The sequence below is a fragment of the Aspergillus terreus genome, genomic scaffold (genome assembly GCF_000149615.1).
Source record: "Aspergillus terreus NIH2624 scaffold_4 genomic scaffold, whole genome shotgun sequence".
Taxonomy (NCBI): Eukaryota; Fungi; Ascomycota; class Eurotiomycetes; order Eurotiales; family Aspergillaceae; genus Aspergillus; species Aspergillus terreus.
The window spans coordinates 1,898,722-1,913,955 of NT_165927.1; the positions used below are offsets into that span (position 1 = coordinate 1,898,722).

Genomic DNA, 15,234 nt, shown 5'->3' on the forward strand with positions numbered 1-15,234 from the left:
AAGAAGGAAAAGAGACCAGCTAGGTTCTGCAGAACCGGGCCAGGTGGCACCAGTCCCGCAGAATGAGAATAGGACTACACTGGCGGACATACCGGATGCTGGGGACTCGTTGGGCGAAGCTATCGTGTCGCCAGCAAACAGCAGCGCCAATTCGGAGCATCTCAACCAATACATATGGACTGTGTCCCAGTCTCTGTCTGATGAGGCCGTACTTGGGGCAATGTCCGAGTTCCCTGTCTTGGACTTCTTGTTGGACTCTCCGGATGGATGTTCCGCTGCTCCCCAGATCGCACCCAGTCCGACATCGAGGGAGATGAATGTCGAGGAACATGGAGCGCGGCCTCATTTCGACTCCGCGATCGACTTGTCGGACTATCGTTCCATCTCCCCGACGCAGCAGCCGACGCAGGCAGCGGAGCATAGTACGAAGACGGGAACCCACGGACTCAATGAAGCGACCAGACAGCGTACCCGGAGCGTCCCAGCTTGGCAGACGTCCCCAATGACCCGATCGCCCTGCAGACGGCAGTGCTTCTCTAACGACAGCAAAGGTGTGGTTATCGCCGCCGCCGAAATCGTGGAGCAGCTCGAGGAGCGAATGTGCGCGGGCCTGTCAGCGATCGACGATGTCCTTCGAGTCAATAAAGAGGCCACGCAGAGAATAAGTGAATTGATCAACAGCACCAAGTGCACCAGCAGCATTGGGAGTTCAATTGTTGTTGTCGCCGCTGCACATCACGTCGTTTGCCTCTTCGAAGAAGCCTGTAGTGAGTTATACTCTTCCTGCAGTAGTGGGAACAGACCGTCAATGTCCGACGACACACAACATAGCAATATTCCCTTTGGGTATACCCGGAGACGCCTACCTGGAGTGACAGTAGGGCGTGCAAATGGGCCGTTCCCTGCCCCTGGGATCGGGTTTGGCTCGTTCCTGCTCGATCCGCAGGAGCAGACAGTATTCCGTGCTCAGATTATCTCTATCGAGCTACATCGCAGTCTACGCATGGTGCAGTCGCTGTCCACGCCCCTCCAGACTGGATGCTTCGGGCCGGATCCTGCGAGTCTTGCGATGGATGGATGGCTTCAGGATCTAAAGCGGCGATTACGGAGCTTGATTTCAGTCGTGGAGAGTAGCGAACGATCATGGGCTAGATAGATAGATATCCTCTTTTGTTCATGAAACAAACTATAACCTGCATCATGTGCGCTTCAACGGTGACAGAAACAAACTTCCTTTGTGCCCAGGCGTAACACATACTGTCGCCCCATCTACCTCGTGTAACTCACCGATCAAGTCCAGCCAGGGGACATTCTTGATTAAGAGACGCAACGCTGTCATAATCCTGTTTTCGATAATAGAGATGTCGCGTGGCGCGTATATCCCCTGATCATATTCCAGCCGAAGTAAGATATCCCCGTTAGACAACGTCGTAAACTCGCACATCAAACCGAACTTCGCACCCTCAGACCATGTATACAATGGCTCAATACCATCAATCTGGAGGCTCAGCCCTCCGCCCTTAGTGTGGAAGGTGACCATTGTCTCGAACAGTGGGTGATTTGGGAACTCTGGAGTCACGCCCAAATGGCATACGAGTTCTTGCCAAGGGACGGCATGGGATATAGCGGCCTGGCTGGAGCATTTCACTGACTGGAGGAACGCATGGGCATCAGCATTCGGAACAGCCTTTGGGTCGAATTGGATGCGAAAGGGCAGTGGTTCGAGGAACAGCCCGATCGTGTTCATATCGGCCTCGGACCAACGATTTAGGAAGGGCCCGCCAATGACACTATCAATACGGTCATGGTTGGGTTTGAGAGCCAGAGCAACAGCTGCCAGGGCCAATTGATGGTGGCTGAATTGCGAGCTTCGCATGAAGTCCTCCAGGGCCAGCACCGTCTCGCGAGGAACTATACCCACCCGGGAGGTTCCTGCATAACTCTCTCGCTTTGCCTTTGAGTGGGGGCAGTCTTGGAGATATGATGTCCAGAATGCGAGATCGGCGTCGGCCGCCACTCTTTGCCATGCGTCCGCCGCCATATACATCGGGCGGTGGCCAAGTGGTTCAGCACCGTCATAAACCCGCTCCACGTCACTTAGAAGAAGCTGCATGGTGGTCAGGTCGCAGATGATATGGCTTATAGTGACTAGCAGTGTATCCGGTGAGATGACGACTCGAACTAAGTCGTCATTGGCGAGATCAAAGGGACGGTTTATCTCCTCCAACACCCGGCATTCGGCGATCCGTTGAGCAACAGGTGCATGGTCTGAGAATACCCGTTCATATCTTTCTGCACAGGCACAATACCGGGACCTGAGGACCTGATGCGCTTCCATGACAGAGTCCCAGCTCTGCTTCAAACGGGCTAAGTCAACAGCAGAGTCCAGCCGGCAAGCGAAAGACACAGTGAACGACGTATTGCTAGTGTTACCTTCGTACTTCGATATCCATTCTCTTTCCATTCGCGAGATAGCTCGTTTGTCCATTTTGGGAGGAAGCCGTTGCGCTTTCCAGCATGCTTGCTCCTGCAGTTTGTCTATCCTCTGAGATAGATCGCGCAGGGTGGCAGCCTTGACTAAGTCGGTGATGGGAACTGAACAGTTGAACGCTCTGTTCAGACGGCCGGCTAGCCGTAGTTGTAACAGGGAATGCCCCCCGGCCGCAAGAAAGTTCGAATCTCGGGAGATCTGGGCTCTGTCCATATTCAATATATCGGCCCAGATAGCAGCAACACGCTGCTCCGTGGGACTCATCTCATTTGACGGCGTCGCGCTATACCTCACATCCGCAGTCTGCGCAATCGCCCTGTAGTCCAACTTTCCTATTGGCGTCATAGGGAACCGCTCCACCGGAATGATGTACCGTGGGATGGCATGCGTTGGGAGAACGGCGGCCATGTGTTTCCGGCAATCGGCTGCACATGCAGTTGCAGGCTGCACCAACGCCACCAGATCATCTCCACGCCGCGAAACAGCCGCCCTGGTGACGCCGGGGAGTTTCGAGATGCGAACTTCAAGATCGTCCAAGTCCAACCGGAAACCTCGTAATTTGATCTGCCGATCATTTCTCCCCAGGCAGATGAGGTCACCATCTCCGTCCCAGTATCCAATATCACCGGTCGCATACATTCGTTCTCCAAGTCCGCAGCAGATAGAATCAGGGAAGAATCGTTCATTTGTCAAGTCCGATTGGCCTATGTATCCGTTGGACACCTGGACGCCTGCAAGGTAAATCTGGCCCATGACTCCTGGTGGTGCTAGACGACCGTTCCGGTCCAGGATGTAAATCCGCGTTGTTGGGTTAGGACGTCCGACAGTCACCTTACGTCCAGGAAGTAGGCATTTGATTGACGCACCGCATGTGGCTTCTGTTGGACCGTACATGTTGTACAGGGCCACCGATGCAGCCCAGCGGTCGTTGATATCCTGTGTAACCTGCTCGCCAACAAGGTATACCTAATGGAGCAATGGTCAGCAGGTGATTTGAGCCCTGAGAGGATAAAAATACTGACATAGCAAAGGTTTGGGTAATCACTCGGGTCCAAAGTTGCAGCCAACGAGGGCGTGAAAATGCAACTATCAACATCGTAGAGGTGAGAAAATGGGTCCTCGGGGGTTGGCAGGACAAGTGTTGCTCCGTAGCTCAGCGCAGAGAATATCTCGTGAATACTCCCATCAAACGAGACAGACATTGTTTGAGCAATCCTTCGTCCCGGCTGTGCATGCAGGCGGACCTCTAGGTCTCTTTGGAATGCAACTAGGCCTCGGTGGGTACATAGCACGCCCTTGGGCTTCCCGGTTGAGCCCGATGTGAAACACAGATACGCATTTCCTTCTGCGCGAGGAATGTGATCGAACTCATCTTGGTTGTTGTCGTCTTGCCGCTGAAGCAGATCCTCCACGGCCCAGACATACCGGCTAGCCCTGGGTCGGTATTTCGTCTCACTGGCTGAAGGTGTCAAGTAAATCGCAGCACCAGAAGACTGGAACATGTTATTCCTGAGCTCAGGGTCGAGCTTGCTGTTCAGCGGACAGTATACACCACCCGCTTTGAGAATTCCGTATATAGCAACGAGCCAGTGCATGCATGGGCTGGCATGGACGCAAACGACAGCCCCCTTGTCGATATACATGCTCAAATGTACAGCTACACAGTCACTCCACCTGTCAAGCTCCTGGTACGACATTGACTGTGCTCCCAGGCGTGCGGCGCAGGCTTCAGGGTTCTCGGCGGCCGCAGCCTTCATCAAAACAACTAGATCGTCATGGACGGATGTTTCAGTAGTGAGGCCGGATAGACAATTTCCGTAGCTTAGAAGAGTTTGTCGATCTGATATCGATAGCATGTCTTCTAAGCACATGGATATCGTATAATTTTGTCTTACCAGGCACGAAATGGCCCGAGTGAAAAGCGTACCCATGAGCTGAACCTGGGTCTCCTGGTACTCGGGAGCAAATTGCAGATGAATTACCTGATCGCTCTCCACAGTAATGCTTATTGGAATCTCACTGTTCATACGTGACGATGGCTCGTTTGTTGTCCCAGTGTGACCTCCGACGTCAAACTGCATGGCGAGTACCGAAGCGAACTGCCGCCGATAGCCATGCTCGGGTGGGCTCCAGTCGAAGGATGATAGCTGTACAAGTTGCCTGAACACTCTGTTGATGAAACCAACAGTATCCATACCAAGTTCGACTTCAACCCCCATCGGTAGGGTGTTTACCAGGCTCCCAATGACATCGAGAATGCCAGGCACAGGTAGTGACCTGCCCGACATAACCACGCCCAGTAGAACAAGGTTGGAGTCGCAAATGATGGACAGTACCAGGGCCCACGCGGCATAATATACCGACGGCACAGTGACATGGTGACGGGCCGCGTAGCCCAAGAGGTCGGACTGCGCAACATCGATCACAAATGTAGCTACCTTGTTCCAGAACTCGATGGACCGAGGCGCAAAATCGCAACGGGGCATTCGTATCTCGCTTGCGGCGGCTTCCAGGACTCTCTTTTGTGACTTCCAATACCGCCGAGCATCAGCTTCACGCTCCTTGATTATCTGGTCTCTTTCCCAGGCAACAGTAGCGAACGATGGACCAGCCTCTACAGGGTGACCAGCCACAACACGGGAGACTTTTCGCATAACCAACTGCATAGAGAATCCATCAATGAAGGAGTGATGCACATGCCACAGAATACAAGCGACTGAGTTGTCTCCAGCAACGGTGATGACCTGGAACTCGAACGCGACATTATCGAAGCTTGGACGTTTATCGCGTTCAGCATGCAATGCTTCCCAGTTGGGTACCTGAGTGTCCCTCCATCGGTAAGGAGTAAAGCCCGTGTCAACAAGATAGCCCCCCTCATGCTCTATCCTGAACTCTGTCCGGAAGATCGATTCTGCCTCTAGCACTTGTTGCCAGGCCATCCTCGTAGCCGGTAAGTCTGCCAAGGAGCACATGTAGTGATAGGCTAAGATATTATTGCCGGGGTTTGCGAGTGTGGATTGTATCAGGGACAGTTGCATTTCCGGAATCGATATCTTGTCTGCATCTTGCGAGTCGGTCGTGTCGAGGGTGTCTGGTGTCGGGCACCCGGTAGAAGGGCCAGAAGGACTAGGAGAGGGAGTTATAATGGCATTGAAGCTGACGTCTGGGTGGCTAGGGTCTGTGTTCTCCAGGATGGGCAGGCTGCCTGCTGTGTCGTACATCCCCGTAGATCGGGAGATGATATCTTTGATGGGTATGTCATGCAACAATTCGCCAACAGCCAGAGAGAGGCCTATTCGTTTGCAGATAGACACCAGACGTAGGGCAGACAGAGAGTGGCCTCCCAGGGCGGTAAAGCTCAGCGAGTCATCCAGCTCGGTGGTTGGGACATTGAGCTCACGAGCAATCTCATTGCGAATATTGATTTGCATTGTCAGAGATAATGGAGCGCCAAATCCAGGGAGATTCGAAAGGATTGTCCAGGAATGAGGTGCTTGAGTGCAACAATGTCATCATCTGGTGCTGCCTATATGGCCCTAGATTACGACGCCCCTATCGGCCCTTAGAGAATAGTCCACCAAGAGGTGTACAATGGTTCCGGTCCGACAATTGTGACCGATATTCCGAGTACGCCTCTCCCCGGTTAGTCTAAAGGATACTCCGGTTATCCAGGTGCTCATCGGCCAACATAGGAGCCCAGAACAACCGGCGCGATTACAACAGTCACAGCGGCATCTATTGCTCTCGATGTAACCCGTACGGGCATCAACAGAGCCATCTGGTCACCGGCCGACACGGTTGCCGGCAATATGTCGTATGGTAGCATGTATCTTCTCCATCCCTCCTGGGGTATTAGATCCTACTGCATCAATATACCACATTATGCAGGCAACCTCAGGGACTGCACACGAGACTCTTGGAATCTATCAGGGCAGGACACTGTCTGTACATTTACGTGTTCACTAACGTCGGAGCTATATGACCCAAGAAGTGGAAGCTGCAGCACCATCGTCATTTTTACTACGTGTAGAGGCCGGTAGTACCGCGCACATATTCCATTGCATGCTAAATTCCAAGTCCCTCTGCAATCTCTTTCTACATAAGCGTAACGATCTACGACCCTAGCCCCTTATCTTAAGTAACACCATCTGCTCCGTGTCAGGCACAATGGCCAGCCCAAAATGCTGCTGCTGAGGCTTTTCCATCCGATTCGGCAACTTGATGTCATAATTCAACAGCAAATGCGCTAGAACCACCTTCATCTGACTGCTTGCAAAATGCCGCCCCGGACAAGCCCACAATCCGTGACCGAAGTTGATGTTGTCGGTTCCGGTTGTCGCATGCTGATATTTGAAGGTATTTCCAGGTATCTCTCGGAGTTTGGAGAACCGGAATCCGTCAAATCGAGTTGGGTTTGGCCAGAGATTGGGGTCGAGATTGAGGGTGTGCGCGCGGACCATGATGCGCATTCCACAAGGAATCGTGTGGCCGCTGGGAAGTTTCAGTCCACGCGGGTTGGTGACGATTCGAGGCATGTTCGCTGTCCTGTGTCAGAATTCATCGCATCTTGTTTCCGTTGGGGCTTACCGAGAGAAGGGGGGCTGAGTCGCTGGGACTCTCGAATGAAACTGTCTAGTTTCTTCAGTTTCTGTATATTCTCTTTGTTGACCGGCTCGCCCTTCAGTACTTCCTGCAGCTCCTGTCGTAACGGCTCAATGTGTTCCGGGTACGTCGCTAGATCGAAAAGGAGGTACGATAGCGCATTGGACAGGTTGTATATCGACGCAAATGTTGCCAGAAGCTGGTCGCGAGCTAGTTGCTTGGGGGTCGGTCCTTGGGGATATCGCTGTCGAAACCAGCGCAGCATGTCTCCTCCGGGGATCTCGTCCCGGTTTTTGGCATTAGACGGGTCAAGCAACGGCGTGAGACGCTCCTCGGTCATACGACGCTGGTTTTTCAGCGACCGCACCTGCGGCAAGAAAGGCGCAACGAACGGCCTCAGGACCCAGGGAATCGTCCGCAACACTAACCACGCACGGGTGACATCCTGCGTATATCTCACCGTCGCGTCGACCCAAGTATTGTCGCGACTAAGCGGGAGACCGACAAAGGCACGCCCGGACATGAGCGAAGCGATCTTCGACATACAAGCCCGTGGCTGGAATGCGGTCCATTGATCCGGTCGACCAAAGCTGTCCTCGACTGCGTATTGCACTTCTGCCACGAATGATGCAAGGACAGTAGGTGTGTTGCGCGTGAGATCGTAGCGCATTGCTTCGTCAAACTCGGGGGACTTTGTCCCCATGTATGTGTATTCGCCGAGGAAGACGTCGTGGTGGTGTCTCTTGATGGATACTTGGTCTTCTGGGAGGGTTTTGATCACGTCTATTCCGGATCGTGGGAGGATGGCGAGTTCCATGCCCACCATGGAGAGGATGAAGGGGTCATCTGGGTACTTTGGTCGGGTTAGAGATTGCTGGTGGGATGGCTATGGGAGATTGGGCAATTACTTGAGCATGAGCTTCTTCGATTGTTTTCAGAACGTCGTTGGTCACCTCGAATCTAGGCAAGTTCAAGGACTGTTTCTGGGACCTGGAAACCAAGAACAGCGCAGTCCCAAATGCGAACAAGGTGGCGATCACCGCGGAGTGCTCCAGCCATAGCGCGTTCAGGTCCAGTGAAGCCAAAGACATTGCAATGATGAGCAGTATGGTGGCCTAGCGTAGGAAATATGAAACATACGATCACCCAGTGCATCCTGTAGTGGTAATCTATTATAGAAATCATTCTATTATGCTCCTATGGCCAACGCAGCGTTCGGACCGGTGGCACTTTGCTTTCATTCAGAGATGCTATCCAATCTACCCTCGATGACAGAGGCTTAGTGTCCGATCTGCGGCCCCATCTCCATAACGGCCTGGACGGCTGGCCGTGCTAGCATGCGCTGGCTCCATCGCTCGATGCTAGGCCAATCTTTAATATCGACACCGAGGAACTGGAACATCCACGGCATTGAGAAGGGGAAATACGACAGATCCGCTATGGTCGGGCGGTCCTTCAGGGCAATGTATTCCTGTCCATCCCTAGCAAGCCGCTTTTCCAGGATATCCCATTGCCGGAGACAGTTTTCGTGTAGTCTGGACTCATTAGCTCCATGCCTTTAGCAGTCCCACTCAAGCCATACTTCTGTATCGTTCGTGGCAGCTGAACGGGGCTTTGGCGTGTCGGATATCCCCGGAGGAAGTAGAGCCAATATTTTGCCGTCGGCCTGCTCAGAGTGCACAATCAGCTCCGGACACCAAGGTACGCGAATACGTGGGAAAGCTCCGGGAATGTACCCTAGTGCGGCGGTCTGATATGCTGTCCACGAGAGGACTGATCCTCGCTCCGCTGCATTCCGTCCGGTCCATGTCCCGTCATCGAACCGGTCCGCAAGGTACTGGAGACAGGCGGTGCTCTCAAACACAATCACCTCTGCTTTTGTCTCGGGATCCTGATCCTTGAGCGATGGGACCATGCGCTCGGGGTGGATGCGGTAGAACCATTCGTCCTTCGTGTCGATTACGGAGAGTACATGAGGGATCTCCAGTTCGTGTGCGAGTATGAGGGGCTTGATGTAGTTGATGTACGACGTTTCATCGGCTATGCTGGTTAGTATCCACAGTCTGCTCATAGCATGGCCGCTTGAAACCTTTGATGACATAGAGTATCACTTTTCCATTATACCCCACGTCGCCGTGATTGACGGAAATGGACTGTGCTCCGATTTGGGAAGCCATATATACTGCTTTGCAGTAGTATACTTTTCGAGAATGGTAATCATATTCAATACCTCTGTGTCTATAGTACTTATACTCTCTAAACCGGCCTCATTTCAATCGCACACGGCCAGGCCCCTCGCAGCTTCCGAATCGTCCGGATCTCCCAACCGGTCCGTCCGGCAAGAGTACGCCACTCGGCCTCAGTCCGTTCCTGCCCGTCCGCACTCACCATCATAGTCAGGTCTCCGTAGCGCGAGAGCCTACTGCTCCGGCCATCAGCCAAGATCGACTCCAGCACCACTAGCCTACTCTCAGGGGTCACCCGTATAGCCTCGCGAATGTTGGAGAGCACCTTAGCTGTCTTCACATCATCCCAGTCATGCAGGCACCACTTCATAGTGTAGAATTCGAAGCTGGGGACGCTTTCAAGAAAGTCTCCCGCTATGAGCCCTACTTCCTGGACCCGGTCTCCAACATCCGCGTACTTCCCATCCGGCGACAGGAAGAGTGTCCGCGCATGCTCGATGACCCGGGGCGTGTCCAGCAACGCTGCCTTGGTGCGAGTATGTCTCCGGAGGATCAGCGCAATCAGGGCACCTTCGCCGCCCCCGATATCCAGAAAGGGCCCGTCTCCAAAGTCCTCCCAGGGATAGTCGGCCAGAATGCCGGGTGCCTGCGCAGTGGCACCGCCGCCCAAAGTCCGGTGCAACCGAGGCAGCCATCCCTGGGCCGTAAAGTAATCAAACATACATTGGTCCGTATTGAAATTAATCTGCGCTGGTGTTCGAGTTGTGCCCTGTTTTAGAGATGCTGGAATTCCCCGTGCCATGTCGTAGAACTCGTTCCCATACAGGTCGACCCAATTGTGCCATTGCGTCCAGTGGTCGCTGCGCAGCATGCTCGATGTCGGATTGTTGCTGTACGTGGCATTCTCTGTGTCGTACTGAAAGATCCCATTGTTCCGAAGAAGTCGTAGAACTTGTCCGAGTCTGTCGGCTCTGGCGCCTGATAATTGAGCCAGCTGCGACACAGATTTCGGGCCCTCAACCAGAAGGTCGGGGATGTGGAACTCGACAGCGGCGCAGAGGCATTTGGTGTTGAGATATCCTGGACGTTCTCAGAACGCTATGCTCATCGGACAGGGTGCATTGCGTTACTCACCGAGAAAATGGTCAGCCAGTACCAAAGACGACGGCTCAAGCAACTGCTCCACTTGATGCAGTAAATCAATCGTATAAGCTGCCGCCTCACCCAGGTTTGCATCCACAAGTCTTCCTTCGCTGTGGTCGTGGAGCGCCGCGAGCCGCTCCTTGTTCAGTGGTCCGGTGAGCTGCGAGAGAGCCTCCTGGAGCGATGCTCCGAGGATCTTGAGGGTGGGTTCCATTTTTTTCTGTCTCACGTTGTTCGGTCGTCTGAATCCGCCAAATCAGGGCCTTACATACACCTGGCATTTGAGCAGTGCGTATCGGGCCGAGGCGGTGCTTCGGCATTTTTGGCGGCCGGGCCGTTCGTTCTTCGTACATTTTGTCCGAGGAGCCCTTAACCATGGAGTTGTATGATATTGATGAAGCTCTCTAACTAGTTAGCAGTGTGGTCACCGCCCAGATAGCGATCAAGAATGTTCAATGCCCTTCTTAGCACTCCCTCCTCCAACGCAAACGTAATTCTAAACCAGCCCAGCCGCGCAGGGCCAATATGATATGCGCTCCCAGAACTAACAAGCAGCCCGCTGTCTCGCAGGCGATGTTGAAAACCGATTTCGTCATCTGGGGTCTTTGCTTCTGGCGCTAATCGAGCAAAAACACATAGTCCCGCTGTAGCTGGTATATACTCCACTCCGTGGCATTCAAGGGTCGCGATTACCGCTTTGTAGGATAATAACAGTCTTTTCACGTTTAATTCAATGATGTCTGGTAAGGTCGCAGACGTAAGGAGTGCCGTCGAACAAAGCGTGGACAGCGAAGACACCTCCGTGCTTGTGGGCACCCGCAGGCCAAGGATGAGTTCTGGGTTTGCCTGGGATATAACACAACCCTGGGCCGGAGCTTATTAATTTGATGGCCATATTGACTCTGGCCAGCAGTATGCTAGCAATGAACAAGACTTACCAATCGTAGCCCGCTACATCCGAAGTCCTTACTCATGCTCCAAACGACATGGACCCGCGAAAGATCGCACCCCATAGCATTGAGATCAAAACTGACGATAGACTGGAACGGAGTTGCTTCGGAGTCGGCTGCCCCGAAGTACGACAGCGCGTAGACTTCGTCGCAGATCAGATGAAGCTCACGATCGTGGCAAAATTTAGCGCAGCGGCGGAGAGCCTCTGCTGAGCAGCATTGGCCGAGTGGGTTTCCAGGGTATGTGAGTACAACGGCGCGAATCGGATATGGCGAGGTATCAAACGCCGCCGTTAGCGATTCTAGCAGTCCATCTGGATTGAAGGCATCGTGGAGATCGCGAATGGGTGCGGCAACGGGGTTGACCTGTGCGCGGACACCGAAATGGAAGTCAAAGCCATCTGCAGAGACCGTGTTGGTATTTCTCCCATGTGAAAGGGCCAGGATACGGGGACGCGGCCTTACTCCAGTAGGGCGCCGGGATTAGAACACCGTCACCTTGTTCACAGATATGGTATAATAGGCCGGTCAAGCAGTTCGCTGAGCCCGAGGCAAGCGCAATATGACTATCCTTGACTTGCAGATGGGGCCGGAAATACCGATTGAAGAAGGTACATAGAGCCTGGAGAGTTTTCGTGTCTCCGTGGTGGCTGTTGGGATACGACAGATGCTAGCAGAGTCAATCGACGCACATGATAACAGCAACAACCACTTCTTACCTGAGCTCCCAGCTCGGTTTGAAGCGTTTCTTGGAAAAGCGAAAGCAGCTCCGGTCGAATAGACCAGTTTTCTGCCACAGATGCGTCAATGGGCGTCTTGCTGGACTCGGTAGGCTTGGCTTGCTGGGTAGTCTGGAACCCGAATCTTCGGAGGGAAGCAAGCGTTGTCCTTGATCTATTGGATAGGCCACTGAGGTTCGCCATATTGACCAGCTTGTTCGGCTTCAAGAGTACGGGGACGGTACCACAGATATAGCTCGGAATGCGGCCGGTCCGGCGTCTTCCAATGTCTAAGCCGCCGAGAGGTGGAGATCCGCAGAGCTAAAAGACAGCGAACATAAACCAGGAAGAGGGCCATGAGGGAGCTTCGTCCACACTCCGGAGAATGTCTCTTCCCTCGGCCGTCACGATGTCGCGACAGGTACCCAAAGCGCCCTTTAGTGAGACAGGAAAACATGCCAAAGGTATATGGTATTTTGCCTACGGGTCCAACATGAGGTCCTTGGTGATGAAGGGCCGCGGGATTACGCCTCTCAAAATGCAAGCCGTCATTGTGCCTGATTATAGGCTTTGCTTTGACATCTTCGGCATTCCCTACGCAGAACCCGCCTTTGCCAGCATAGCCCATCTGCTCGAAAATGAGGTTTCTGGAGATAAACCGATTCCGCCAGTTCACGGCGTTGCCTATCTCCTTACGGCAGATGATTACCGGCGCCTGGTGGTCACTGAAGGTGCCGGAGTTGGATACGAGGAGATAATCGTGCATGCCAGGGTCCTGGACTCCGCCGAAGAACAAGCAGAGATCATGGCTTACACGCTGAAGGCAAAATACCCTTTCAGGCCCAATCGAGCGTCGAGCAAACGATATATGGTAAACGCACTCCACTATATTGCATCAACGTCGGTGGGTTAGGCTGAATACTTCCAGGGTTTGATCCTCGACGGTGCCAAAGAATTCCATCTGCCGCAGCCGTATCAAGGCTTCTTACAGTCACTGCCAGTATACACCCCAGTCTTGACTTACAGAGCGCGACTCGGCAGCTGGACCTTTCTGGTTTTCTGGCGACGGGTAATCCGAGGGCTGGCACGGCTGACGAAGGTCAGCACAAACGAAAGAGGCCATTGTCCGAGGTGGGTAGGAGTGGTGATTGTGGCAGTGTATCGCTTTATGTGGGGGTATCATGACTATGTCCATTCTAAAATCTGGAGTCGAGGGGATGGATGTTAGAGTAATTGTTTTTCGGCCCGCAAAGTGGATTCCGGTGGTTATATAGTTGTGGAGGACCTCCCACCTCCCTTCACGTGGTTCATTTGCCCAAGCGCAGTCGATTCCATCCCAAGTGATAGATACGATGACCACGGACTTGAATCAAAACCCCTACCTAGTGCGGGCGCAACAGCTGCTTTGTAGGGTACCACTTATTGGTAAGCCGGCCCGTCGGTTCGGACTGTCGTCGACTAACTGAGGGGAGATGGACACAACGACTTCCCCTTTATAATCCGCGGGCTTTATCAGAACAATCTCACAAGAGCAAGCCTGAATGACTTGCCCATTGGGCAAACCGACATCTCCAGGCTACGTCAGGGCTCCGTGGGAGGGCAGTTCTGGAGCGCTTATGTACCCAAGTTCGACTACCTATACCATACCCACGGGATGATCAGAATGCTAATACATTCCCCGTCAGCCCGGTGCATTCAGATAAGGAGTCTGATGAAGCCTACCTAGAATGCCTGCGTCAAACCCTGCAGCAAATCGACGTAATCCACCGCATGGTGAGCGAACACCCCGATGTATTTGGTCTGGCGCAGAGCGCCGCCGACGTCTGGAAAATATTCCGTGCAGGCCGCATTGCTAGCCTCATTGGAATCGAAGGTCTCCACCAGATCGCACACAGTCCGAGTGCCCTACGGATGATGCACAAGCTAGGAGTGCGGTATGCAACACTGTGTCATACAAAAAACAATCGATACTGTGATTCGGCGGTGGGTATGCTCTACACAAGGCGAGAATAGTGTGAGACTCACGATGCAGTAGACAGACACACCAGTTCACCATGGTCTGAGTACGGGGGGCAAACGCATGATCCGGGAGATGAACCGTCTAGGAATGTAAGAACTGGCTTCCATTCCCTTACGCTCAAGTATCTCACGGCTGTCCATGGCAGGATCGTTGACCTCTCCCACACAAGCGAAGCAACGCAGAGAGATGCAATTGCAATCTCCAAGGCACCCGTGATATTCTCCCACTCCGCGTCGTATGTATAGCCCTATCATCTACTATGAGTTTCTAACGCAGCCCATGCAGCTCTTCGCTAACACCATCCCCCCGAAACGTCACCGACGAGATCCTACACCAATTGAAGCGCAACGGCGGGCTGATCATGGTCTGCTTCCTACGAGACCTCGTCAATTCCGCAGACGACGCCAACACTACCGGCTCCCGCGTAGTTGATCACATCCTCTACATTGCGGAAACCATAGGGTACGACCATGTGGGAATAGGGTCCGACTTCGACGGCATGCTGGAGGGCCCCCTGGGCCTGGACGATGTTTCCCGGTTCCCGGAGCTTGTGGCGGACCTGTTCCGGCGCGGAGTGAGCGAGGAGCGGATCGAGAAAATTGTTGGTCTAAACACGCTTCGAGTCATGAAGCAAGTGGAGGATGTCGCGGTCCGGGAGCAGGCAGAGGGGTCTACCGGGGTGCTGTGTGATGTGGTCAAACCAATCTGGACGGCAGAACAGCGCCAGATGCTGGCCGAGCAGGGAAGAACGCGCGGTCTCCGGCCGTGAAAGTGTTAGGTCAACATGGATTATTTGTTAGCTTAGTAGTGTAGGAACCTCCGGGCCGGTGATTCCACATAACGGACCGCTGACACGGCGCGATGAGAACCTTTGGGGTGAGGCAGGAGGAAGATATACGGTCTCGCCCAATTGACTATTGTCTATGACTATGCTTGATCACATTTCCCTTCGCTTGCTCCTGGCTCTGGTAACTGCATTCGCATTATTCACATATCTGGTATATACGCCTGCCCTCATATCGCCCGAAATGACCATCCCAGCAGCATATGATGCCTTGATCATCGGCTCCGGCCCTGCGGGCCTGTCTGTCGCCCTGAGCCTCGCTCGCGTTCGCCGACGAGC

At 53.5% G+C, this 15,234-nt stretch overlaps 4 protein-coding genes across 4 annotated transcripts; 1 reads left to right on the plus strand and 3 right to left on the minus strand.

The window, feature by feature from the left end:
* Positions 1–1,198: 1,198 nt before the first annotated feature.
* On the minus strand, positions 1,199–5,922 carry ATEG_03470 (uncharacterized protein; the record flags this gene model as incomplete). Its single annotated transcript, XM_001212648.1, has 3 exons — positions 1,199–3,457; positions 3,514–4,242; positions 4,387–5,922. 3 exons carry the CDS (start codon positions 5,920–5,922, stop codon positions 1,199–1,201), a joined length of 4,524 nt encoding a protein of 1,507 aa, XP_001212648.1.
* A 690-nt stretch (positions 5,923–6,612) lies between these two features.
* Positions 6,613–8,184, minus strand: gliF (cytochrome P450 monooxygenase gliF; the record flags this gene model as incomplete). Its single annotated transcript, XM_001212649.1, has 3 exons — positions 6,613–7,031; positions 7,079–7,946; positions 8,002–8,184. The coding sequence occupies 3 exons, from the start codon at positions 8,182–8,184 to the stop codon at positions 6,613–6,615; spliced, it is 1,470 nt and encodes a 489-aa protein (XP_001212649.1).
* Positions 8,185–8,372: 188 nt separating this feature from the next.
* On the minus strand, positions 8,373–12,295 carry ATEG_03472 (uncharacterized protein; the record flags this gene model as incomplete). Its single annotated transcript, XM_001212650.1, has 9 exons — positions 8,373–8,628; positions 8,830–9,133; positions 9,376–9,512; positions 9,738–10,359; positions 10,414–10,664; positions 10,774–10,826; positions 10,972–11,286; positions 11,361–11,836; positions 12,085–12,295. The coding sequence occupies 9 exons, from the start codon at positions 12,293–12,295 to the stop codon at positions 8,373–8,375; spliced, it is 2,625 nt and encodes an 874-aa protein (XP_001212650.1).
* A 1,148-nt stretch (positions 12,296–13,443) lies between these two features.
* Positions 13,444–14,880, plus strand: gliJ (dipeptidase gliJ; the record flags this gene model as incomplete). The annotated part of the gene is made up of 5 exons (XM_001212651.1): positions 13,444–13,516; positions 13,564–13,717; positions 13,777–14,078; positions 14,127–14,346; positions 14,397–14,880. The coding sequence occupies 5 exons, from the start codon at positions 13,444–13,446 to the stop codon at positions 14,878–14,880; spliced, it is 1,233 nt and encodes a 410-aa protein (XP_001212651.1).
* Between the last annotated feature and the right edge of the window lie 354 nt (positions 14,881–15,234).